Source organism: Marmota monax, unplaced genomic scaffold (genome assembly GCF_021218885.2).
Source record: "Marmota monax isolate L192 unplaced genomic scaffold, Marmota_monax_Labrador192_F-V1.1 WCK01_AAM20220418_F8-fsc00013, whole genome shotgun sequence".
NCBI lineage: Eukaryota > Metazoa > Chordata > Mammalia > Rodentia > Sciuridae > Marmota > Marmota monax.
The window spans coordinates 243,286-271,032 of NW_026692202.1; the positions used below are offsets into that span (position 1 = coordinate 243,286).

The 27,747-nt window shown below is 41.4% G+C and overlaps 1 protein-coding gene across 2 annotated transcripts in view; it reads left to right on the forward strand.

Annotated features, from left to right (window-relative positions):
- The first annotated feature begins 714 nt into the window (after window positions 1–714).
- The window catches only part of Mettl24 (methyltransferase like 24), a 107,440-nt gene continuing 80,407 nt past the window's right edge, over window positions 715–27,747 (forward strand). The window contains exon 1 of one of the 2 annotated variants that reach the window (XM_046430005.2): window positions 715–1,480. In XM_046430005.2, the coding sequence (XP_046285961.1) occupies window positions 1,163–1,480 (318 nt within the window). In that variant the 5' untranslated portion in view covers window positions 715–1,162. The remainder of the gene's footprint in view (window positions 1,481–27,747) is intronic. The other variant, XM_046429997.2, reaches the window with a different exon arrangement.

Genomic DNA, 27,747 nt, shown 5'->3' on the forward strand with positions numbered 1-27,747 from the left:
ATTCAAACGGGGAGGGGGGCTAGGACTCAGTACTTGGTCTCTGTTGTCCATGCATAGACTTAAGGGAAAGAGAAGAGAGGTCAGCAGGGGCAACCTCACATAATAGCATGAAAAATGCAAGCATAAAGCCTCAGGGTGGGGGAGGACCTGGCTATGGTTTAAAAAAAAAAACAAACCAAAAATGACCCAAACCTAAACCTAATTCAAACCCACTTCAAACTGAAGGTGGGAAAGAATTCTACCGGCAACTGAAAATGGAACATGCAACACTGGACTGCAGGCTGTGAGCGTTCAGTCTGATTAATTAAGGTCAAGGTGATGATGGCAATACCAGCTGGGGAGTATTTTGCCCAAAGATAAATTTGTCCCTCTGTATCTCTGCAAGACAGCAGGGAGGTGTGTGTTTGGAGCTAAATTAATTTGATTTACATCATGCCATGGTAACTTCTGTTCTCTCTCCCTGCTGTCAGATGTCTTAGCTGGCTTTTCCCTCTCCTTCTTCACCCCCACACATTTCATAACACAGAGAGAAAGCACGGATTGGCTTCAGGCAGAATTTAGAAATGGAATAACTAATTTGATTATTCTGCAATGAGTGCTATTCTCTCTCCTCCTCTTCCCCACCCCCACCCCTATGCCTTTCTCAAGGGAGAGAAGTTGTAAACCCGAGCATAAGTATGATTTATTTTTATATCTCACTTAATGGCACAAACTGCTCGACAATCAGAGCTTGTTCCTTGTAGCAAAACCTGGCTGCTCACCTATCCGCCTCCCGTTTGTCTTCCAATAATACCAATACCAGAAGATGAAATTATGGCCAAGGATTCTATTAGAAACGAGCTTTTCCTGGCCTTGTGTCTTTCACCTCGGCCCGGCTCTGGAGATCAGGGCGGAGGTCGCTTCTTGAGGGTCCCCTGGTTAGTCCAAGCCGCTTGCAGCCCGGGGACCGCGCCTCGCCCCTTCCACCGGCCGGTTGCGCCCGGCTGGGCAGGATAAGGTTACGCTGGGGCTTCCCGGGTCGGAAGGGAGGGAGGCGGGTCCGAGCCCGTGCCCCGGCCCGAGGGGGAGTTTCCAGAGTTGGCAGCTCGGGCCTGCGGGGCCATCCCTGCTGGGCCAGGAGCTGCCTGCGGGACCCTGAGTGCAGTCCCGGCCCACCCCCGCCATGGTCCGGGAGAGGCCTCCCGGGAGGAGCTGCGGCGCCCTGCACCGGTGCCTGCTCGGCGCCGCGCTGCTGCTGGGCCTGCGACTCTGCGTCGAGCTGAGACGCGCCGGGTCGGGACCCTCAGTCCACAGCGCCCCGCGAGGCCACATCCCCCGACCACCCGGGCCGCACCTGCCACCAGCGCCCGTCCCGCCGCGCGGTGCAAGCAAGAGACAGGTGACCTACGTGCGCAGCGGGCGCAGAGCACCGCCGGGGGGCGGCGGGAGCGGGACGCCGGAGCCAAGCTGCTGTGCCCCTCGCGGGCGGCCCCGCCAGAAGGTCAGTTGCAAACCCAGCAGTCTTGGGCCTTGGACCAGAATCCCCCACCCAGGCCCTGCTAAGGAGTTCTCCGCCCTGGGTATGGCAGCTCGCCCTACGGGGACCTCAGAGTCTTCTCTTCTGTGCTCACTCAGGCGACTTCACTGGTAGCATCCTTCAGTGCCCGATGGAATGAAGCGGAACTGAGTTCAATCCATATTCAATCAGTGTTTGCTGAACATAGAGGATGTGTGTCAGGCCCCTTTCTGGGCTCCAGGCATCCAGCAATGAAGGACGAAGCCCTGTTTACTTTAGTGAGCGAAGGCTTTGAGTGATAGGCAGGAAAGGGAAAGGAAGCAGTCGTGGTTACCATTACGGGCTTGCCTGTTTTCCCCATGGAGGTCTGATAGCTGGGTGGGTATCCACAGTGAGTGGCTTGTCTCCCACCTTCATTGCAGCGATGAAGTTCCACCCCCCAGCCAAATTTCCCTGGAATCCCACCCCAGGTATTGATAGGGTGGCCGGACGGTGGTAAGAAGTCAAGCCCCCAGCGCCACTTAATGGCAAATTAATTGGATCTTCGAGGACCTAAGTAATAACTTGGGTTTGTCTTACAACGCTGTACTCTGTTGCTCTTCTTACCTCATTGATCTCTCACCGCACACCTCATTGAGTCGTCCAGTTTTAACCTCTGATTAAGCCTCTGGCCTCCCAGACTTCTTCATGGAACTCAAGAGTGGAAAGGTTAAGAACTGCAGGTGTCAGCCTGCCTTGTTCTTGGGCACATCACTCCCAATCCCAACACCAATTGTATCCTCTGAAGCAAACTCTCTCTCCTGCCTGGTGTTTCCTCTGTTCTAAGTATCACAAACCCCACACCCCACTCAAACCATGCTCTCCCATTGGCTCTGCTGCTTTCTCCGGCTGCCCATTTCTACCCTACTTTTCAATACCCTCCACCATTTATTTATTTATTTATTTATTTATTCTTTCTTTCTTTCTTTCTTTTCTTCTTTTTTTGTAGCAATTGGCATCTTTAATATTCAAGAAAATTAAGTCTATCATATACATTAAAAATATAGGAAATTTTATGCAGACATGAAGCTTCCAATTCAGCCTTTGTGGCAACTTTTTGAAGGATAACTTCCTTTTCAGGCCTTGTCCTCTGTCTTCCCCCACCATTGCTGTTCCTTTCCAGGCCATCCATGTTATCTTCCTGGATAAACCCAGTTGTTGTTGTTGTTTTTTCTTCCTCTTCTTTTTTCTATCTCTAAAACAGTACATCTTATGTAAAGTCTTAATTAGCTCTTTCATAAGAGAGCAGCCACTTCTTTCTCATGCTCCCCAGGTACTTTCCATGTCACTGTATTATGCATTCAACACACTTGCCAGGAGCTTGTCAGGTACCCAATTCTGGGGGCACAAGATGAGCTCAAAGTCTAGAAGGGGAGACGGTTAGTAGAGACATCTAGTGCTGTGAACAGTCTGCTAATTCAAATTTAGGCCTGGAAACTAAAGAAGGAAGAGTCAGGAGGGCAAACAGAGGAGGGGACGTTTGAGCCAGGACTTGACATTTCTTAAGAGTTTGGCTTCTTTTGTTCCTCTGTAGGTATCCTCAAATGTCGTATCCTTGATATACTTTACTACTCCCTGTCCCTTTTCTTTCAGATTCACTGTCAACATCTGTTGTTTCTGCTGTCACCTGTCCAAGAATTACTTTTAAGTCTTTGTCTCTATTTCAGACAATTGGAGCCTGTCTACAAATGGCAAGGTTTGGAATGCATAAACTCAGAGTCACATACATTCCCTTTAGTGGGATGCCCCAGAGATCCAGGCTGGAGACAGGAGTGGCTTAGGCAGGTCCATAGATGTGGAGGTGGTGAGCAGTGATGTGACACTGGATACATGTAGAAGATACATGGAGGAGCAGTTAGCTTCTGTTTGTTTTGCTTTGGTCGATGGACAGAAAGGAGAAGCTTGGTTTCAGGAATGTTAGGTTTGGGATATCCTTTAGACATTCAAGTGAACAATATCAAATAGGCAGTTGGACATATGAATCTGGGATTGAAGGAAAGGTCCAGGCTGAAGTAGTAATTTGGGGGTCATTCAGGTTCAGGTGGCACTCAAACCATGAGACTGAATGAGATCAACTAGGGAGGGAATGTGGCTAATAAGGACAAAAGACCCAAGTCTGAACCCTGGGACTCAATTTTATTAAAAATTAGATTAGAAAGAAAATAAAAAGGAAATATTTAGCATAGTGCCTAATGTGTCCAAGCACTCAATAACGATAGATTTAATTTTCACAAATCTGACTCAGCTCTATAGCCTCAGCCATTCTTCAAATGTAATTTGTTAAAACCTATTTCTGTTCCGACTCATGCTGACTCCTTTTCCTGCAAGGTCCCCATCCTCCTTTCTTCCATCCTCCTGCCCTTTCCATCCTTGAATGCTCAGGTCAAGGTTTATGGCCTGGAAACCTTCCCATACCAGTCCTATTTCCATGCTGATCTTGCCCCAGTTTGGGATGACAACAGCTATACCTTCTGTGAGCTGTGAGTTGTTTTGTGCATGTTGAGACCTGATAATTCATTTCAAATGGAATGTTTTGTCTCCAAGTTGTTCTCAATGGGAAGGATCGCATTTCCCATAGTGACCTCTAGCAAGGACTCCAGAGATTGAAGCGTAAAAATATAATCATCTTACTATTAGCTGATCATAGGTATGTCTTTGGTTATATTTTTTATATACTATATAAGAAAGAAGCAAATGGACTTAGTATTATTGTAAAGATATTAGGTTCTTAGCCACTTAAGGAAAAAGTTTCCCTGGATTTCCTTCTCTCTAAACATTTACTTACTTTCAGATATAAATCTAACTTCCCCAAGTTCCTAGAGAGCTAGGATCTTGAATTTGTTTCATTTTCCCATTATATCACAGTTGAATTAAAATATTCCTCAAAACTGGAAAAACCAGTTACTAATCTGTCTTCCCACTTCTGAGAACCACACTTAATATTCTATCTCTCTGGAGACAAATCTTGTTCCTTTTGAGCCTCACATCAAGACATGGTGTAATATAAGCTGAATGCACCATTAAATAATTGAAATAACATTTGGCAGTTATTTTTTAGGCTCTTGGGATTTTATTTTATTTAAATTTTGCTTGTTGGGAATACTGATCAACAATATTATGAAGTTCTTGATTACTTTGCCCCAGGCACCTACCAGACTGGTAAAGGAGAGCAAGTTCCATTCTATTTTGAGGACAGCTTTTTGGGTGGATGAAAACCTGCATGAAATAATTGGGTTGCCAGCGTTTCTTGTCACCATGCTTCCTTCGCAGGTGTTAGAGGCACAAAAATTCAGCAATTATATTGCCACTTTAATCATAGCTTATGCTACTCTTAAATAAAACATTCTGTTATAAAAAAGAAAAGTGTAGTCCTCATAAAATTCCTTCCCTCTTCTTGCATCCCCCTTTTTTCATCAAGCTGCATAGAAACTAGCTGTTATTAAGTCCTCTTGTACACCAGGAGTTATAATCTTAGAACTTTATGAAATGAGGACAAATGAGAAATGATGGATAAATAAATTCTGCCCTTTTTGATTGTGACTACCCTGGAAGCTATATATTCTTGTATGTTACAGATTTCTTTAAGCATTCCATCAGAGCTCTTAATCTCTGAATTTTGTATACTGAATATTCATAAAAATATCACTGTGATTATTTTTCTTTCCCTTCTCTCTCTTTTCCATCTGTGTATTATTATTATTATTATTATTATTAAACACATTTACTATAGTTCCCATAGGTGAAGTTCTTGGGGGGAGTGAATTTATAGAGGACTCAATATGGTCTCTGTGATTTATGCTTCTTCATGTAGATCTTGGGTGTATGCTGTATCTCTTAGAGCCTGGAACTCCATCTAAAAGACAACAGCTTTTAAAATAGAGGGTTCATCATATGCACAGGAGAGACACTTGCTCAGGGGCCAAGCTTCCTAAAGAAATGTCTTCTCTCTTATCAGAGACACGTAATTTGACATTTAATATGTTGGCTAGGAGAGTGACTTCTGAGTCACTGAGCTGCAAAATCCAGCAATGTGCTGGCTTGGTTTGTGAGTTATAGCTCCTTTGGAACAATGTGTCAGGGTGGGGGTGTGTGGTGGGGGGAGAGCTGTTTCCTCTTCTTCTGAAAACCCATATGGCAAAATTTGGTCTTTCTCATTTCTTGTCATCCTCCTCTTAGTTTTCTAATTCTGATTGTCAGCAAGAAGAATGAGGAAAAGTGATATAGCATGCCCCCCCTGATATATCCAACTGCATCGAGAGTCCTTGTTCTTTAAAAAATACTTGGAGGTAAGTTTGAATTTCTTGTGAAATATGGCTCAGCAGTAGTTTAGAGTCCCTCAGGTTTGCACATGTACCTACACTTCTGTTCTTCAGGAAGTAGCATGAATCAGTCCTCTCACACTGTCCTCAGGAGGCAAAGTATTTTCATTTTAAACAAAGTCATTGAGGGTAATTGAATGAGCTCCAGCAATATGTGGGTGTGAAATAGCAGTTGCTTAGTTTCATAAAGAAAAGCAGGTTTTTATTACAACTTTGATGTGCCTGCAACAGGGAATAGGGCTCTGCACTCTTTCCATACCCTGCAGTTAGTTCTCAGAGGGCACTCTGTGGGTAAAGGAACTGCTAATGGAGGCTGTATTGTTTTTCAACAACCGCTGGTTGAGATTTTAGGTTTTTGTGTGTAATTTGTCCAGTCCATTTTCTCTAAGGGAAAGAATGCCTTGTCAGTACTCTCAAATAGAATTAGATTTCCTATTTAGTCTGTGAAGAGAATCAGGGCCTCAGAGTTAAACTGGACACTGTCAAGGCTGGTAGGCGTTTGAGATTTTCCATCTGTGCAATGATACCTTTGGAGTTCTTGTGTTTATAAGGAGTTTGGCTCTCTGTTCTATGATTCATAGAAAGTAACAGGTGCCTGTTTAATTTGCTATGAGACATACATACACAGAGGAGGAGTCTACAAAGGGTTGATAAGCTTCTTTGAAAAGCAGCAGTAGGGTCCTCTGAATATCTCATATTGGTCCCCATTAATGGCCTGTGGAGCCTCTGCTAAAAGAGGGTGAGAAGATTTGCTATTCAAGAAGTATTTTTATCCTGCCAAATACCTGAAAAGAAACTGAGTTTTAGGAGCCTTATGATTCGGGGCCATATATAATTTAAATGAATAGCAAGTTGGGCTGCTAGTTGATGGTGTAGGAAGTAAACTTAGACTATGATTTTGGTCCTAGCCACATAGCATTTTATGTTTTTTGAAAGTAAATATCTTTTTTTTTTTTTTTTTTTTTTTTGGTACTGAGGATAAAACCCAGGGCTTTATGCCTTCCAGGTAGGTGCTTTACCACTAAGCTACAGCCCCAACCCTGTCTTGAATATCTTTAGGTGAAGCATCTAGTGGGATCCAGCTTATCATTTTTTCCATTTACATTACCTGTCTGATCTCTGAAGGCATTTAAAGTTACAACCATAAGCCAGATGTTCTCAAATTAACAGTTGTTCTTCCTAAAAAGTGACAAGCAAGATTAATGCTGCTCAGTGGCAACTCTTCACATAACAGGTAAAGAGAAGCTCAAGGTCCATTTGAACTCTTCCTATTAAGAAAGACAGTCACATTAAGACTGGAGCTGTGGCTCAGTGGTGGAGCACTTGCCTAGCATGTGTGAAGCACTGGGTTCGATTCTCGGCACTGCATACAAATAAATGAATAAAATAAAGGTCCATGAGCATCTAAATAATACATACATATAAAAAAATTTTAAAAGACTGGCGCTGGACATTGGGGAGGGTTAGTTTGAAGGGAATATACAAATATTATTAATATTAATGTTAATATAATATTAATATGAACTAATATTAATACAATATTAATGTAACATTCTTTTGATTGTGGAGGAATAGGGCTAGTCTGGAAATCCTGGCTTTCTGAGTTCTTTCTCCTTCTCCCTCCAATGCCACCAGAGTGACTAACCTGACTCCACTCCAGGGCCTTGGGTTGACTGGTTCTGGCCACTTTCCCCAAACATGGTACAACCGTACCCCTCCCTGTGTTGGGCACCCATTTTTAGAGACAGGGAAACGTCATCTAATTTACCCCAAAAAGTCAAGGCCTTGGCATTCCCTAACTATTAAATATTATTTTTTGCACAGTATTTTATTCTTTTATTTCAACTACCCCATTTTGGAAATCTTGGACCTGAGCACCTAAAATAGATTACAGGGTTTGGGTTTTTGTTTTTATGTTTTAATAATCCCAGACCCTAGCATATGTGTGAGTTTGTATATATATGTACCTATTTATCTTTATTTCTTAATTACTTCTGTCTAGATGTTTTCTTATAGATAACCTTATTTCCAAGTAGAATTTGGCATTAAGTTGGTACCTTGAATATATGTGATTGTACATGATTTTTTATTCAGTGGTATATGCCTACAAGATCTATGTATATGTAATTCTGCCCCCTTGCTTTTTTAAAAAGTAAAAAGTTATATGTGAAGATTTTTAGTAGAGAAAGTAAATATCAGTAATTCAGTCTATGATCCCAATTAAAGTTCTCAAACCTAAGTTAGAGTCTTACATTCTTTGATTTTCTTTTTCTGTCAATGCAGAGTTACTTTTAAGAAAAAAAAATCATTCAAATAATTCTTCAGGCATCTGCTTATTTACAATCCCTTTTCCAACTGACTAGTTTGGGATTCCAAAGTGCATGTTACTTCTATACCAGTTAGGACTCTCCAGGTTGTAAGTGACAGACCCAACTAGATATAGTAAAGCCAGAGACTGATTTTCAGGTACTAGATGAAAAAGGAGACCTGCAGAAACCAGGTCTCTGGGAACCCAATTATGAACTAAAACTAGCCCTGAAGAACATAGTTATATAATACCATAGGTTTACTGGGTACTTACAAAGTGGGTACTTTTCTTGGCCACATCTTCCCTTCCTTTATTTGAGGAATTCTCTACCTTTTCAAGAAAAGAGCCAATCCTTCCCCGCCATTTTCCCTTGCACTTAAAGTGCATTCATGACTGGGTATGGTTGTACGTGTTTGTAATCCCAATGACTTGGGAGTCTGAGGCAGGAGGATCACAAGTTCAAAGCCAGCCCCAGCAACTTAATGAGGCCCTAAATAACCTAATAAGACCCTGTCTCAAAAAATAAAAATTAAATAATGGGCTGGGGTTCAATTTCTGAAAGAAAGAAAGAAAGGAAGGAGGAAAAGAAGGAAGGAAGGATGGACAGACAGACATGCATGGGACCTAGGCACATCACTATTCAATATACCTGCATGAGAGTTTGGATTGCACCTCACAGATGAAAGAAGTAGATGGTATGAGGACCACAGAATGGCTCAGTGGCTGGAGTTCTAGCAATGGTGAAGTGAGCTATGCGTGGCATCTGCCCAACAATGAGGCAGTATAGTCTACAGCTACGTGTCAGGAGGTGGTGTTCCTGCCCTGTAGATTCTGCAAGTTAATAAATCTTTAATCAATTCCTTTTCTGCTTAACTAGCCAGAGTGGTTTCTATTGTTTACAACTAAGAACCTTGACAGACCAATAAATTAGAACTGGCAGTTCGGAAGGTTACAACTGTAACTTTCCTTTTTCAATTTCCAATTGTAAATAGGTCTATTTAATTCAGATTTTGGAACATGATGGCTGGGGCCATGTGAACTGTGGGCTGAGGAGCCTTTCCCTGACAAGATAATAACATTTAGCTTCAGATACTAAATTACACGGATCTGCTAACTTATCTCTAGAGTCACCAAGCCCTTTTCATGATACCATTTGCCTGAGGTATCAGGCAGGAAAAGGCCAATTTATGCTGCAGTCATAAACAAAGCTCATACTGACATAGATTGATTTCTTGCTGGTGCTCTGTATTCACTGATTCATTGAAGGTTGGCTAGGGGACAGGTGCCTATCATTGTGCTATCATTGGCCTCTCTCCAGGCCCCAAGCTGGCAGCACAGCCGCCATCTGGAACATTTCTCATCACCTTGGCAGAAGAGGGAGTGCTCTGGAGGGTCTTACATGGTAGTGTTAAAAGCTCTGGCCTGGAAGTGATGCATATCACACCTGTTCTAGATCCAATGGCCAGAGTCTGTTTCTCTCCCATCAAAGCCAGAGGTCCCACCCTGCTGTGTGCCTAAAGTCAGAGTTGGAAATATTTGGTGACAAGCACCTAGGGCTATCATAGTATGGTGACCTTTCAATCATCCGTATGTAAATGGACATTGTGTAGGTCATGTTTCACATTTGTGTTTTGATGCCTCACTGAATCTGCACACTTGACAGTATTGGATAAAGCCTGGTTGGCTCTTTTCAGGGGGCTGAGATCTAAAATGAAGCAGACGTTTGAATTTAGCTGCACACTAAAATAAAAACCAGTCTTGATTTACATCTTATAAACAGTGCTGGGGCACATCTTGGAGTTTGTTAAACACAATGATTCTTGTTGACATTGTTTATCTTAGGTTCTTTGCACAGGGCAGTAATGGAAGGATGGTCTGCCAGTCTTTTTTTTTTTTTTTAAATCCCCCTGGGGGTGGGGAGAAGCAGCAAGTTATTTGAATAAATAAAGCCATGAGTGTAAATGAGCCCAAGGCCTCTGATGAGAGAGTCAAACTCTGTGTCTAAATCCATCTTCATGGCGATCACCGCCTCATTTTTATTCGAAGCTTGTTGAAAGACTTCCAAATGTATTTTCAGAATCTAACCAGAAATCAGAGGCAATACTCGTGTTGAATAGCATTTACTCTTATGCACAATATGACAGCAAGCAATTTTAGATTATATTTCATCTACTTTGAGTGGAGCACAACAAATCACTTAAAAATCCTAATTAGCAACATACAGGCTCGTTGAGCTCAGCTGATGAGGCTGTGGAAAGCAGCTTCTTTTGTCAGCAGTTTTGGGGGTAGAATATGGGAGAAGCCAGTGAAGGTAATACCCGGGATCTTTGGACTCGTCTTTATGTGGAGTTACAAATGGCATGAAAATACTTGAGCATGTTGCAGCTTCACCTGTAAGATGAGCTCATGTCTGTTGTTTTGTTAGTTTCCATTGCTAGGGATGGACCCTGGGGCCTGGCACATGCTAGGCAAGCTCTCGGCCACTGAGCCTCTCCTTCAGTCCTCTTTTTACACTGGAGGTCGCAAGTTTAGATGCTGCTCCTCTGCTCTCTGAATGTGGACACGTGGCATGCCTCCCTCCTCTGAACCTGAGTTCCTTCCTCTGTAAAAAATGAGTCGTAATAACTCACAGGATTGTTGTGAAGATGAAATGAGAGCATAGAGGTGAAAGCACTGAGAGTGTTCTGGAGCACAGAAACAGTCCAGCAAATGAGGGTCATCTATGTTCAACCTGGTGTGTCACCACCTGTGACACTGGTTTATGAGGATCTGGACGTTATAGGCACATGGGCCTGTGGTATATAAAGCCCAGTATTCTGAGATTGAATCCAGGGGTGCTTAAGCACTGAGCCACATCCTCAGCCTTTTTTGTATCTTAGAGACGAGGTCTAGACAAGTAGCTGAGGGCCTCATTAAGTTGCTGAGACTGGTTTGAAACTCTTAATCCTCCTGCCTCAGCCTCCCAAGCTGCTGGGATTTTTAATATTAAAATATTAACTATTTTAATATTTTATTCTTCTTGAAATTTAAAATATATGTAATATACTCAAGAATCAGAGGAGCTGGTATATACATATGTGTGTATAATATATACGTATATATATATTTTTTATAATATAAATATATATATTTTAATCTGAAATAAAGGCTAGCAATAACTAGGACATTTTTGTTAATGTGTGTATTATACATTTGTTCCCCATATCACTCACTTGTGAAGTTGTAAGTCTTACCTATTTGCATCAGTTTGATTTCTTTTTTCCTTAAAACTAATTACAAGTATCTTTTACAAAATGCTGTTAAATAATTTTGGTTTGAATAAGGATTGACTGCATAAATGTGATTCCAAGCTCTTGAGAGATAGTTTTCCCTCAAAAGACTGTTTGCAAATCTCCCGTAACTACCACTGTTGTGGGTCACCTACTACCACTCCATTACTTCTTTATTTTTATTTATTTATTTTTAATTTTTTATTGTTGGTTGTTCAAAACATTACAAATTTCTTGATATATCATATTTCACACTTTGATTCAAGTGGGTTATGAACTCCCATTTTTACCCCATATACAGATTGCAGAATCACATCAGTTACACATCCATTGATTTACATATTGCCATACTAGTGTCTGTTGTATTCTGCTGCCTTTCCTATCCTCTACTATCCACCCTCCCCTCCCCTCCCCTCCCCTCTTCTCTCTCTACCCCCTGTACTGTCATTCATTTCTCCCCCTTGTATTATTTTTCCCTTTCCCCTCACTTCCTCTTGTATGTACTTTTGTATAACCCTGAGGGTCTCCTTCCATTTCCATGCAATTTCCCTTCTCTCTCCCTTTCCCTCCCACCTCTCATCCCTATTTAATGTTAATCTTCTTCTCCTGCTCTTCGTCCCTACTCTGTTCTTAGTTACTCTCCTTATATCAAAGAAGACATTTGGCATTTGTTTTTTAGGGATTGGCTAGCTTCACTTAGCATAATCTGCTCTAATGCCATCCATTTCCCTGCAAATTCTATGATTTTGTCATTTTTTAATGCAGAGTAATACTCCATTGTGTATAAATGCCACATTTTTTTTATCCATTCGTCTATTGAAGGGCATCTAGGTTGGTTCCACAGTCTTGCTATTGTGAATTGTGCTGCTATGAACATCGATGTAGCAGTGTCCCTGTAGCATGCTCTTTTTAGGTCTTTAGGGAATAGACCGAGAAGGGGAATAGCTGGGTCAAATGGTGGTTCCATTCCCAGCTTTCCAAGAAATCTCCATACTGCTTTCCAAATTGGCTGCACCAATTTGCAGTCCCACCAGCAATGTACAAGTGTACCCTTTTCCCCACATCCTCGCCAGCACTTGTTGTTGTTTCACTTCCTAATGGCTGCCAATCTTACTGGAGTGAGATGGTATCTTAGGGTGGTTTTGATTTGCATTTCTCTGACTGCTAGAGATGGTGAGCATTTTTTCATGTACTTGTTGATTGATTGTATGTCCTCCTCTGAGAAGTGTCTGTTCAGGTCCTTGGCCCATTTGTTGATTGGGTTATTTGTTTTCTTATTGTTTAATTTTTTGAGTTCTCTGTATACTCTGGATATTAGGGCTCTATCTGAAGTGTGAGGAGTAAAGATATGTTCCCAGGATGTAGGCTCCTTATTTACCTCTCTTATTGTTTCTTTTGCTGAGAAAAAACTTTTTAGTTTGAGTAAGTCCCATTTGTTGATTCTAGTTATTAACTCTTGTGCTATGGGTGTCCTATTGAGGAATTTGGAGCCCGACCCCACAGTATGTAGATCGTAGCCAACTTTTTCTTCTATCAGACGCCATGTCTCTGATTTGATATCAAGCTCCTTGATCCATTTTGAGTTAACTTTGGTGCATGGTGAGAGAAAGGGATTCAGTTTCATTTTGTTGCATATGGATTTCCAGTTTTCCCAGCACCATTTGTTGAAGATGCTATCCTTCCTCCATTGCATGCTTTTAGCCCCTTTATCAAATATAAGATAGTTGTAGTTTTGTGGATTGGTTTCTGTGTCCTCTATTCTGTACCATTGGTCCACCCACCTGTTTTGGTACCAGTACCATGCTGTTTTTGTTACTATTGCTCTGTAGTATAGTTTGAAGGCTAGTATCGCTATACCGCCTGATTCACACTTCCTGCTTAGCATTGTTTTTGCTATTCTGGGTCTTTTATTTTTCCATATGAATTTCATGATTGCTTTATCTATTTCTACAAGAAATGCCGTTGGGATTTTGATTGGCATTGCATTAAACCTATAGAGAACTTTTGGTTATATCGCCATTTTGATGATGTTAGTTCTGCCTATCCATGAACAGGGTATATTTTTCCATCTTCTAAGATCTTCTTCTATTTCTCTCTTTAGCGTTCTGTAGTTTTCATTGTATAAGTATTTCACCTCTTTTGTTAGGTTGATTCCCAAGTATTTTATTTTTTTTGAAGATATTGTAAATGGAGTGGTTGTCCTCATTTCCATTTCAGAGGATTTGTCGCTGATATACAGGAATGCCTTTGATTTATGCGTGTTGATTTTATATCCTACCACTTTGCTGAATTCATTTATTAGCTCTAATAGTTTCTTTGTAGACCCTTTTGGGTCTGCTAGGTATAGAATCATGTCATCTGCAAATAGTGATAATTTAAGTTCTTCTTTTCCTATTTTGATGCCTTTAATTTCTTTCGTCTGTCTAATTGCTCTGGCCAGTGTTTCGAGAACTATGTTGAACAGAAGTGGTGAGAGAGGGCATCCCTGTCTTGTTCCAGATTTTAGAGGGAATGCCTTCAGTTTTTCTCCATTCAGAATGATGCTAGCCTGAGGCTTAGCATAGATAGCTTTTACAGTATTGAGGTATGTTCCTGTTATCCCTAGTTTTTCTAGAGTTTTGAACATAAAGGGATGCTGTTCTTTGTCGAATGCTTTTTCCGCATCTATCGAGATGATCATATGGTTCTTATTTTTAAGTCTATTGATGTGGTGAATAACATTTATTGATTTCCGTATATTGAACCATCCTTGCATCCCAGGGATGAATCCTACTTGATCATCGTGCACAATTTTTTTGATGTTTTTGTATCCGATTTGCCAGAATTTTATTGAGGATTTTTGCATCTAGTTTCATTAGAGATATTGGTCTGTTGTTTTCTTTCTTTGAAGTGTCTTTGTCTGGTTTAGGTATCAGGGTGATGTTGGCCTCGTAGAATGAATTTGGAAGTTCTCCCTCTTTTTCTATTTCCTGAAGTAGCTTGAAAAGTATTGGTATTAGTTCTTCTTTAAAGGTTTTGTAAAACTCTGCTGTATACCTATCCGGTCCTGGGCTTTTCTTAGTTGGTAGTCTTTTGATGGTTTCTTCTATTTCCTCAATTGATATTGTCTGTTTAGGTTGTCTATATCCTCCTGACTCAATCTGGGCAGATCATATGACTTAAGAAATTTATTGATGCCTTCATTATCTTCTAATTTATTGGAGTATAAGGATTCAAAATAATGTTTGATTATCTTCTGTATATCTGAAGTGTCTGTTGTGATATTGCCTTTTTCTTCCCATATGCTAGTAATTTGAGTTCTCTCTCTTCTTCTCTTTGCTAGCATGGCTAAGGGTCTGTCGATTTTGTTTATTTTTTCAAAGAACTAACTTTTAGTTTTGTCAATTTTTTCAATTGTTTCTTTTGTTTCGATTTCATTAATTTCAGCTCTGATTTTAATTATTTCTTGCCTTCTACTTCTTTTGCTGTTGTTTTGCTCTTCTTTTTCAAGGATTTTGAGATGAAGTATGAGATCATTTATTTGTTGTTTTTTTCTTTTTTTAAGGAATGAACTCCAAGCAATGAATTTTCCTCTTAGAACTGCTTTCAATGTGTCCCATAGATTCCGATATGTTGTGTCTGTGTTTTCATTTATCTCTAAGAATTTTTTAATTTCCTCCTTGATGTCTTCTATAACCCACTGATCATTCAGTAACCTATTGTTCATTCTCCAAGTGATGTATGCTTTTTCCTTCCTTCTTTTATCGTTGATTTTCAGTTTCATTCCATTATGATCAGATAAGATGCATGGTATTATCTCTACTCCTTTATATTGTCTAAGAGTTGCCCTGTGAAATAATATATGATCTATTTTTGAGAAGGATCCATGTACTGCTGAGAAAAAAGTGTAACTGCTTGATGTTGGGTGGTATATTCTATATATGTCAATTAAGTCTAGGTTATTAATTGTGTTATTGAGTTCTATAGTTTCCTTATTCAACTTTTGTTTGGAAGATCTGTCCAGTGGCGAGACAGGTGTGTTGAAGTCTCCCATGATTATTGTATGGTGGTCTATTAGACTCTTGAACTTGAGAAGAGTTTGTTTGATGAACATAGCTGCACCATTGTTTGGGGCATATATATTTATGATTGTTATGTCTTGTTGGTGTATGGTTCCCTTAAGCAGTATGTAGTGTCCCTCTTTATCCCTTTTGATTAACTTTGGCTTGAAATCTATTTTATTTGATATGAGTATGGACACTCCTGCTTGTTTCCGAAGTCCATATGAGTGATATGATTTTTCCCAACCTTTCACCTTCAGCCTGTGTATGTCTTTTCCTATCAAATGCGTCTCCTGTAGGCAGCATATTGTTGGGTCTTATTTTGTGATCCATTCTACTAGCCTGTGTCTCTTAATTGGTGAGTTTAAGCCATTAACATTTAGGGTTATTATTGAGATATGGGTTGTTCTTCCAGCCATATTTGTTTATTTATGTTACTAAACATGGTTTGTTTTCCTCTTTGATTATTTCCCCCCCCTTTACTGTCCTATCTCCCACTGTTGGTTTTCATTGTTATTTTCCATTTCCTCTTCCTGTGATGTTTTGCCGAGGATGTTTTGAATAGATGGTTTTCTAGCTGCAAATTCTTTTAACTTTTGTTTATCGTGGAAGGTTTTAATTTCATCTTCCATCCTGAAGCTTAATTTCGCTGGATACACAATTCTTGGTTGGAACCCATTTTCTTTCAGTGTCTGAAATATGTTATTCCAGGATCTTCTAGCTTTCAGAGTCTGTGTTGAAAGATCAGCTGTTATCCTGATTGGCTTACCCCTAAATGTAATCTGCTTCCTTTCTTTTGTAGCTTTTAAAATTCTCTCCTTATTCTGTATGTTGGGCATCTTCATTATAATGTGTCTAGGTGTGGATCTCTTATGATTTTGCACATTTGGCGTCCTGTAGGCTTCTAGGATTTGGGATTCTGTCTCATTCTTCAAGTCTGGGAAGTTTTCTTGTATTATTTCATTGAATAGAATGCTCATTCCTTTGGTTTGGAGCTCTGTACCTTCCTGTATCCCAATGACTCTTAAGTTTGGTCTCTTAATGTTATCCCATATTTCTTGGATGTTCTGCTTATGGTTTCTTAACAGTCTTGCTGAGCTGTCTATGTTCTTTTCAAGTTGAAATACTTTGTCTTCATTGTCTGATGTTCTATCTTCTAAGTGTTCTACTCTGCTGGTAGTATTCTCCATTGAGTTTTTAAGTTGGTTTATTGCTTCCTGCATTTCTAGGATTTCTGTTTGTTTGTTTTTTATAACCTCTATCTCCCTGTATAGTTGATCCTTTGCTTCCTGGATTTGTTTGTGTAATTCATTGTCGAAGTGATCTTTCATTGTCTGATTTTGCTGTCTAATGTCTTCCTTGATACTCCAGATCATCTGAAGCATGTATATCCTGAATTCTTTATCTGACATTCCATCTGCTGCAGCTGTTACCTCTTCTAAAGTTGAGGTGACCTGCATTGCTTGTGGTCCTTTCTTTCCTTGTCTTTTCATACTGCTTGCGTTTCTTTCTGCTTGGTGAAACTGTTGTGTTTTTGAAATGTTTTTTTCCCCTATATATTTATATTGCTCTTGTATAGTTGAAAAGTCTCCCTTGCAGGGTCGGGCGGCGGTCTGCCTACCTTGCAGGCGCGGGCGGCGGCTCTGCTCTGCCCTTACTCCAATTGGGGTGTCGTGACTACCACGCCGGCAGGTCACTGGGCCTGTTCTGGGCGTGGGCGGTAGCTCTGCTCTGCCCCTACTCCAATTGGGGTGACGAGTGTACCACGCCGGCAGGCCACCAGGCCTGATCCGCCGGTCGGTTGCAGGTCTGCCTACCCTGCAGGCACGGGCGGCGGCTCTGCTCTGCCCCCCCTCCAATTGGTGTGACTTGTCTACCACACCCGCAGACCGCTGGGCCTGTTCCGGGCGCGGGCGAAGGCTCTGTTTTGCTCCTACTCCAATTGGGGTGACGTGCCTACCACCCCGGCCGGCCGCTGGGCCTGTTCCACCGGTCAGTCGCAGGTCTGCCTACCTTGCGGGCACGGGCGGCGGCTCTGCTCTGCCCCTACTCCAAATGGGGTGACGTGTCTGTCGCACCGGCAGGCCACTGGGCCTGTCCCGCTGGTCGGTCACAGGTCTGCCCACCTTTCGGGCACGGGTGGCGGCTCTGCTCTGCCCCTACTCCAATTGGGGTGTCGTGACTACCACGCCGGCAGGTCGCTGGGCCTGTTCCTGGCACGGGCGGCAACTCTGCTCTGCCCCTACTCCAATTGGGGTGACGTGTGTACCACGCTGGCAGGCTGCTGGGCCTGATCCGCCGGTCTGTCGCAGGTCTGCCTACCTTGCAGGCGCGGGCGGCGGCTCTTCCCTGCCCCTCCTACCACGCCCGCGGCCGCTGCGCCTGATCTGCAGGTTGGTCGCAGGTCTGCCCACCCTGCGGGCATGGGTGGCGGTTCCGCTCTGCCCCCACTCCAATTGGGGTCACGTGACCACCACATCGGAGGGGCCTGATCCGGGCCGGGCGAAGGCTCTGCTCTGTCCCTACTCCAGTTGGGGTGATGTGTCTACCACTCTGGCAGGCCGCTGGGCCTGACCCGCCAGTCTGTTGCAGGTCTGCTTACCTTGCAGGCGTGGGCGGCGGCTCTGCCCTGCCCCTCCTACCACGCCCGTGTACCACTGGGTTGAAGGTCTGCCCACCTTGCGGGCACGGGTGGCGGCTCCGCTCCGCCCCCTCTCCAATTGGGGTCACGCGACCACCACGCTGGCAAGCCGCTGGGCCTGCTCCGGGTGTGGGCGGCGGCCCGGCTCCTCCCCTCTGGCTCGACGACAAAGCGAGAGAGACTCGGGTGTCTGTGACTCACCCTCCCTACCAGGAGACCAACTGTTTCTGTCGCCGCTGGTATTGATGAAGTTCTCTCCTCCGCCGCTTTCTGATGACATCAGATCTCTGCCATGTTGGTATCCTATGCGAATGGCAGCATTTCGTTCCCTTTGCCGGGTAACCAAAGCAACGGGTGAGTCCTGACCGGCCCTCACAGGCCCCGTCTCAGTCCTGTTGCCACTGCCCACGAAGGCTCAGTTGGTATTTACCTCCACAGTACTCAGCAGGACCCGGACCGAGAAGCAGTTTCCGCGGGCTCCTTAGCCCTGGGCCAGAGCAGTTCTGGGAGCCGGAACTTGGCCGCTCCGTGCTCGGTGTATGCTCTGATAAGAGCAGGCTCCAAGAAGCAGTTTCCGCGGGTTATTTAGCACTGAGCATGAGTAATCTCTCTGCAAGCCGCAGGCGAATGGCAGCCTGAAATTACCTGTTCTATGGCTGAATGAGCTGCAGTCAGTCGAAAACAGGGATGGTGATGTCAGCTCTCCAAGATGGTGGCCGCTGGCCTCCTCTGTGGTCTGACCGGTGTGGAGAACCGAGATGGACCGCTTCCTTCCCCCGTCTCGAACCCAGAATTCAGCACTGAGTACGGTGATTGCACGGCTGGCAGAAACTGCAGCGCTGTATCCCTGCGTCGCTATCTCCTCGTTTCCCAGCGTGCTGCAGACTCTAGCTGCGGGGCGATTTGCTGAATAAGCAGTGTTACCCTCCGTGCGACAAATCTCTCACGTTGGAGTCCCCGTAGCCGATCCTCGTGCGATGGAAATCCTTCCTCCAGGTTCCGGAGCACCCCACTATTGCTGGAAATTCCTAACAAGATAGCTTTTAGCCGTCCTGACTCGTCATACTCCCACACAGTGACGCGGCACACGGGGGCAATGCACTCCCCTTGCCGCCATCTTCCTCTCCCGGGAAGTATTTTTCACCTCCATTACTTCTTTAATTCACAGGAGGTCAGTTGGAGTAATCATGTATTAAGGAGCTAATTAATAAATGATCCTGTCTTCCATGTTTTAGTTAAATTTAAGTGAATATTATTGTAGTTGGTATTTTATATGCATTTTAAAGGAAAATTCATTTTAATCAACATAGTAAGCAAATGTTAAGTATCAATACTGCACCTGGTATTATGGGGAATATAATTCCTTTAAGAAGCTTGTAATTTAAGTGGACTTGGAGGAGACCATAATCCTATTTCATGTATTCTCTAGTTCTCAGAACCAGCCCATGAGGTAGGAATTGTGCTCATTTTTTCAGACAAGGAAGCTAGGGCTCAGGGACATTAATAAATTTGGATAAGAAGTGGCTATAAGGGATGAAATGAAGGCTTCAACTCATAATTCATGCCTTTTTCCATCTGCCTGCTGAGACAGGCAGCCAACAACCAATTTTCACATAGAGCAGATTATTTACCAGATAGAAATGAAAATCTGGTAAACAGAAGACATTACAAAGTTAAAAGACAAATCAGAATCTAGGGGAGGATGTTTGCAATGCATATCACCAATAAAGGAATAATACAAAACTTTTAACAAAGTAAATAAGATAAACAGAAAATAAAGAGGGAATCACCAGGAATTAACAGAAGAGGAAGGTCAAAGAAAGGTCGAAGAAAAAATGTATACATACATATAAAGTTCAAGAAGGGAAGCAAATCACAACACAATGAGATTCAATTTTACCTCCATTGGCAAAAAACTTAACAGGTCTGGTAAAATAAGGATTGATAATTATGTGGAGAAAAAGGAGCTCCTTATTACATTGCTTTACCCAAAGTAGCTCCCTGTCTCCATTCTTTCTCTTATTTTCTCCATAGCACTACCATTTTTTCTTACCATTTTCCTTCAATTCTTGTTTTTATTGTTATCTCCCATAAAGGCAGGTGGCTGATCTGTCTTGCTCACCAAAGTATCCCCAGTGACTATAATACTGGCACATAGTAGGTGCTCATTAAGTAACGACTAGAAGAATGGTCATATCTATCATTTAGGCACCAGAAAAATGGGTTTGAGGAATATCTGAATGTTTCAAAGGCAACACCTAATTCCCTTCAAGATCTCTGATTTCCAAGTAAGGGTACCGTAGATTTCTGGCGAGAACACCCAACATTCACTTTGCTTCAGACAATGGTGACTACAAAACAGAGGGTGAGAGCCACATTGAACCTGCACCTATTTTTGTATAGCTCATGAGCTAAGAATGGTTTTTACAATGAACATTTACAATCAGTTGGATGTTAGAAATAGTAACTTTGAACTTCAGTGAAACAAAATAGTGTAAAAAATCTCATCCTTCTCACTATAAAATCTGTTACTAAAAATTGTGTGAAATTATTATTTTTAAAATTTCATCATTAAAAACATTGTGGAAATTTGTCTTCTTTCTTGTTCTATAAGTACCCACTTAATTTCCTTGACTTTGCCTCTTTTCTCAGAGTCTAAAAATCTGAAAAGTGTTTCATTCTTTCTTTTTTCTTTTCTTTCCTTTTTTTTTTTGATACAGGGGATTAAACCCAGGGGCACTTAACCAATGAGCCACATCCCCAGCCCTTTTTTTGTATTTTATTTAGAGACAGGGTCTCACTGAGTTGCTTAGGGCCTCACTGAGGCTGGCTTTGAACTCAAGTTGCTGAGGCTGGCTTTGAACTCACGATCCTCCTGCCTCAGCCTCCCAAGCCGCTAAAGAAATGTTTTCTTATCTGGCTCTTTGGAGAAAATGTTTGCCCCCCGCTGCTGCAGAAGTGGCCTCAGGTCCACCTGAATGTGACTATTTCAGATGGGGGTGAGAGAAAACTTCAGTGAACTCAATAAAGTCCAGGAGACCTCCATGCTTGAGTTTCCTATCTGTAATCGGAGAAAAATGGTCCTAGACTTCCAACAGGTGCTGAGAAGATGTTCTGGTACTGTTTGAGCTTTCAGGGCAATGCTACCATGATGTCTTGAGGTCTTTATCATGTGCCATTGCCAGGCAGTTACTATGAAGGTGGTTTGGACCTTGGTTTTGCCTACTCTGACCTGCTACTCCTTTCCCAATGCAACAGTAGGGTCATTGAGCAGATTATGATGTGAAAGTCAGCTGATCCCATCGTGTCCAGCTTTTGAAGTCACTTTTCCTTTAATACTAAACATGAGAATGGCTTGAGCCATAGAGTCGGAATTTATACTTTTCCTCCCATATAATATTCTGACATTTCTGGAGGTTACAGTTTCTGCTCATTTGTCTCTGAATTCCTGTGGCAAGCTTAGTGTCTCACCTCCGGCCTGCACTGCCCACCTCTTTAATCCTTCAGAGTGACACCTACAGGCCTGATCAAAGGTCTCATAGAAATAGAGGGAGATGTCAATGCAGTTCAAAACAAATACCAACGTGACACGGATTCCTTAAAGTTTTCTTGGCCTTTGAGATATCTTACTGGCTGCCTTTCCTTCTCAGACTCCTGCTGCATTGTGCCTGTCTTCTCATAAGCACCTCTCTTCCATGATCAAGCCTTTGAACCCTACTTCCCACCCAGTCTTTTGAGCTTCTGGTAAACAAATCCTAAAGATATGCCTTTATTTTATTTTATTTTTGCTCGGGCATTTTGCTTCTTCTGTTTTCCCCTCTCCCTCTAGGTTCTGGCCTAGGGATGAATTATGCTGCTCTAGCAGAGGGCAGACTCGGCTGCAACCAGAGATTGCGATAATCATGTTTTCCCCATCCTCTCTACTATTAGACAATCTACATAATGTGCTCGACATAGTGCTTCAAAGATAGCAAGCACTCATTATGAGTTCACTGGTATTATTAAGAAGACTGTGCCAACTGAGGTCCAGCACTGATCCTCTCTTTCTGGCTATGGCCACTGCTGTGTTTTGGTGTAGGTGAAAGATATTATTCATGGTGCTTTGTGAGCATCAATATTTTGCTTCATGCAGAACCCCTTTATTCCTTCTTTATACCTGTCTACATTTCCTTCTTTGACTTTTGGAGTTTCTTGTGAACTCTATTTCCTTCTGTCTACTGTGGAAATGGATTCACATAGAAAGTGCTGGCATGAATGTTAGGGTTCAAGAGACTCAGCAATCGCACTCCTGGAGATATACTCAAGAGTTATTAATGACATGTTTATACAAAATTTGTGCAGGAATGTTTAGAGCAACATTATTTATAATTTCCAGAAACTGGAAACCACTCAAATATCCAAAATATGATAGAGTCGTACAATGGAATCTTATTCAGCTTTAAAAAGGAATGAAGTAATGATACATGCTAAAGTGTGGATGAACCTTGAAAACATTACTCTAAGTGAAAGAAGGTAGTCACAAAAGGCCACATATTGCATTGATTCCACTTTAATGAAATGTTCATAAGAAGCAAATCTAGAGAGGCAGAAAGTGGACTAGCAGTTGCCAGAGGCCTAGAGTAGAGTGACTGCTCCTCCAAAGTTTCTTTTTTTAGGGGATGGAACATTCTGGAATTAGTTAGCGGTGATTGTGTGTATACCAAAATTCACTGAAGTGTACTCTTTAAAATGGCAAATTTTACAGTGTGCAAAATAAAAAATGCCTAGAAGTCCATGAAGTGAACATCAGTGAAACCCTATACTTTGCTCTGTTTGGATAAAGCTAAATGAATGGCGAGAGAGCCCTGGCACCCCAGCCTGGGATGGTGCTCACTGATGGGCACTGTCGTGTTTGTGTAGCAGAAATGTGGAGCCCATTGTATTTGCTTGTGTAGGTAGCACCTGGTTTGGCCTTTCAGGACTGATCACCTGGTTCCTAGTGAGCTTTGTGGTGCTCACTCTCCCAACAGCTCCCCAAACCTGGCAGGCACCTGGCAGAAAAATACATCCACAGCCATGTGTTATAGGGACCCAGGAACTTGCTAACTTATTAGATAAAGGAGAACCTCAAGCTGCCATCTTTTTGCCCTTGTTGGACTACTGGTGTGTTCGTGTTTTTTGCCAAAGCACTGACACAGAGCATCAGGATTTGTTAAAAGAAAGAACCAAGCATCTATCAGTTTATTGCATCTCTTAAGAAAGTGGGTTCTTTTCTTTTTTCCTTTATTCCCTCCATTACCTTCATTCTCATTTGTCTAATTCAATGAATTTCTGCCCCACCCCATTGTGTGTTAGCATCCACATATCAGAGAGAACATTCAGCCTTTGGTTTTTTGGGATTGGCTTATTTCACTTAGCATGATAGTCTCCAGATCCATCCATTTACTGGCAAAAGGTATGAAGTCATTCAGTTTTATGGCTGAGTAATATTCCATTATGTGTATATGCTACATTTTTTTTTTATCCATTCATCTGTTGAAGGACACCTGGGTTGGTTCCGTAGCTTAGCTATTGTGATTGAGCTGCTATAAACATTGATGTGGCCACATCACTGAAGAATGCTTATTTTAAGTCTTTTGGGTCTATGCCTAAGAGTGAAATACCTGAGTCAAATGGTGGTTCCATTCCAAGTTTTCTGAGGAATCTCCATAGTGCTTTCCAGAGTGGTTGCATTAATTTACAATCCTACCAGCAATTATGTATGAGTGAACCTGTTCCCCCACATCCTCACCAACATTTATTGTTACTTATAGTCTTGATAATTGCCATTTTAAAAATATTTATTTTTTAGTTATAGGAGGACACAATGTCTTTTTTTACTTCATGTGGTGCTGAGGATTGAACCCAGTGCCTCCCGCATGCTAGGTGAACATTCTACCTCTAAGCCACAACCCCAACCCAGATAGTTGCCATTTTGACTGGAGTGAGATATAATCTCAGTGTAGTTTTGATTTGCATTTCTCTAATTGCTAGAGAAGTTGAACATTTTTCATATATTTGTTGAACATTTCTTCTGTGATGTGCCTGTTCAGTTCCTTTGCCCATTCGTGGATTGGGTCATTTGTGTTTGTGGTGTTAAATTTTTTAAATTCTTTTTCTTTTTTCTTTTTTGTGATGCTGGGGATTAGAACCCAGGGCCTTGTGCATGCAAGACAAGCACTCTACCAACTGAGCTATATCCCCAGCCCAAGCTTTTTAAATTCTTTATATAGTGTTTTAAATTCTTTATACGCTCTATCTGAGGTACAGGTGGCAGATTTTTTCCTATTCTGTAGGCTCTCTCTTCATGTTCTTGATTGTTTCCTTTGCTGTGAAGAAGCTTTTTAGTTTTGTACCATCCCATTTATTGATTCTTGATTTTACTTCTTGCACTTTAGGAGTCTTGTTGAGGAAATTGGTTCCTAAGCTGACATGATGAAGATTTGGACCTACTTTTTCTTCTAGTAGGCACAAGGTCTCTGGTCTAATGCCCAGGTCCTTGATCTACTTTGAGCTCAGTTTTGTGCAGGGTGAGAGACAGGGATTCAATTTCATTCTATTACATATGGATTTCCAGTTTTCCCAGCACCTTTTATTGCAGAGACTATCTTTTCTCCAAAGTATGTTTTTGGCACCTTTGTCTAGTATGAGATAACTGTATTTATATGGGTTTGTCTCTGTGTCTTCTATTCTGTACCATTGGTTTACATGTCTGTTTTGATGCCAGTACCATGTCATTTTTGTTACTATTGCTCTATAATATAGTTTAAGGTCTGGTATTGTGATGCCTCCTACTTTACTTTTCTTGCTAAGGATTACTTTAGCTATTCTGGGCCTCTTGTTTTACCAAATGAATTTCATAATTGCTTTTTCTATTTCTATAATAGAATCTTAAGAAGAATTGCATTAAATCCATATAGTGCTTTTGATAGTATGGCCATTTTGACAATATTAATTTTGCCTACCAAAGAACATGGAAGATCTTTCCATCTTCTAAGGTTTTCTTCAATTTCTTTCTTTAGTGTTCTGTAGTTTACATTGTAGAGACCTTTTACCTCTTTTGTTAGATTGCTTCTCAAGTATTTTATTTTATTGTATTTTTTGAGGCTATTGTGAATGAGATAGTTTTCCTAATTTCTCTTTCAGCTGATTCATCATTGGTGTATAGGAATTCAATTGGTTTACAAGTGTTAATTTTATATCCTGCTACTTTGCTGAATTTGTTTATGAGTTTTAGAAGTTTTCTGGTGGAGTTTTTGGGTCTTCTAAATGTAGAATCATTTGTGGTTAAATAGGGATAGTTTGAGCTCTTCTTTTCCTATTCATATCCCTTTAATTTTTTTCTTTTGCCTAATTGTTCTGGCTAGTGTTTCAAGGACTGTGTTGAATAGAAGTGATGAAAGAGGGCACCTCTGTCTTGTTCCAATTTTTAGAGGGAATGCTTTCATATTTTCTTCATTTAGAATGATGTTGGCCTTGGGTTTAATTGTACATAGCTTTTAAAATATTGAGGTATATTCCTACTATTCCTAGTTTTTCTAGTGTTTTGAATATGAATGGATGCTATATTTTGTCAAATGCTTTTTCTATATCTATTGAGATAATCATGTGATTCTTGTCTTTAAGACAATTCTTACATTTATTGATTTCTATATGTTGAACCAACCTTGCATCCTTGGGATAAACCCCAAGCAAGTGGGTTCTTATTCTGCTCAGGACTTCAGCTACCTTGTTTTGTTTTTACCCCCTCACTTTCATTCCCACCTAAATGACCATTGTCACTTCACTCGAAATGACCTGTGTGCAGGGGGAATTCTGTTATATTTTGTGGGGAATTTGTGTTAAAGAGAAGAGCAGTGAACTTAGACTACTTTTCTTAGCTTATAAAGGCTGGCTCTGTTGTTATCCCAAGTGGTTCTTGTAATAATCTTATTAATGATATGGACATTGTTTCCTTTCCATCAACAGGGAATCTGGTCACATTAGTTGGTCAAGATAAATTGATATTATAACCCAGGTCAGCTGAGGTCAGTCTTAGTGTTGTTTCTACTCTATGTTATAAGTACTCTATGCCAAAATCTAGATCTCAGAACAATGTTGATTACTATAGATTTTAGGTTTGATATTAAGGCTTCGTAGATATTTTCCAAATCAACTAATATATTTTAGAGCTTAATTTTAGCTATTTTTGTCAGGTTAGAATTTCAAGTGTGCCTTACATTGCTTAAAAACAAATTCAAACTGATTATATAATTATGATAGGGAATGTTCTTTTGAATTGTGAATATTCATTTTGCACTGAAATAGTAAAAAATAGCTGATTTAACTAATGTGCACTTAGAGGAGCCTCAATCAGGAGGAAAGAACTACATCAGTTATGAAACTGAAATGCTTGAATTTATTTGGGTACCCTGGATACGAGAGTTGTTTTGGAAAATCCAAGTGCCTGGGCCTTATTCCTGGACTAGGAATGTTCTTATTTATAAAACCAAACCACCAGCACAGATTGGAGCCTGCTTAACACATACAACATCAAATCCTTCCTTATTTATAGTGATGTGTTAAGACAAGAACAGGAAAGAAGTACTATCTATATGTATAATTTGTTGTCTTAAAAATATAGGTAAGCCATGATGCATAGAATTGAAATAAACACATGCATATTTGGTCAAGTCATTAGCTTAATAGGAAAACCAGAAAGTGCCCTTAAGGGTTTTTTTTTTCCTTTAATGTTTTAATAATAAAATCATACAGGAATGGGAGAAGTGGGGCAAGGGAAATTGGAAATTCAATTTTCTGTGTCTTTTATCCAAGGAATTCTTAGGTTATAGTTATTTTGAAACCAAAAGTTTTTTCAACTTAAAAATAGAAGTGAAGAAATAGGAACAGATTGGAGTCTAGAGGGAAAAAAAATGTAGAAAGAGAAAGAGAAATACGACAGGAAGTCTCTGTACAAAAAAAACACTTCTGTTCAGCTCTTCTCGGATTTCCTCAGGACTATGCAGATAACCAGGCGGGTAAGACTTGAACTGAGTTCACAACAGGGGTTCTTGATGTTTTTCTGATACAAAAATTTGATGAAAACAATTTGCTCTGGGAGGCATTGCAGAATACTGAACATCTGCACATATACACATTCACTGGTAGTGGATTTCAGAGGGCTCATGATCCTCATGAAGCTAAATATGTGAGAGTGAATCGGAATCACTTATAGCAGTTTTCAGAATATAAATACCTCTCCTGACCCAGGCTTTCTGTGAAAGGCCACTTCTCAGGGAGGCAAATACCTGCTCAAGACATGAACAATTATTTTGGGGAGGACCGATTCCTAAACTTGGGGTAGATGGGTTCAATAACTAGTGTTCACTTTTCACTGAGAGATGTCACAGTGTCATGAGCTTTTCTTTGCTGGAATCATCTCACTGTGAACTGAGCTGAGTCATCCAAGAGGTGGAGCCCAGTATTGTGGACTGGAGAGTAGGGATCCTCCCCACAAGGCCTGGCCTAGTTACCTCCTCTGGGCACTGTGAGGTGCATCTTATAATCAGCCAGGTCTGCTTTTTCTTGGCTTCCTTAAGCTTCATCAGGAAGCGCAGAGCCATGTTTTCTCTTCAGAAT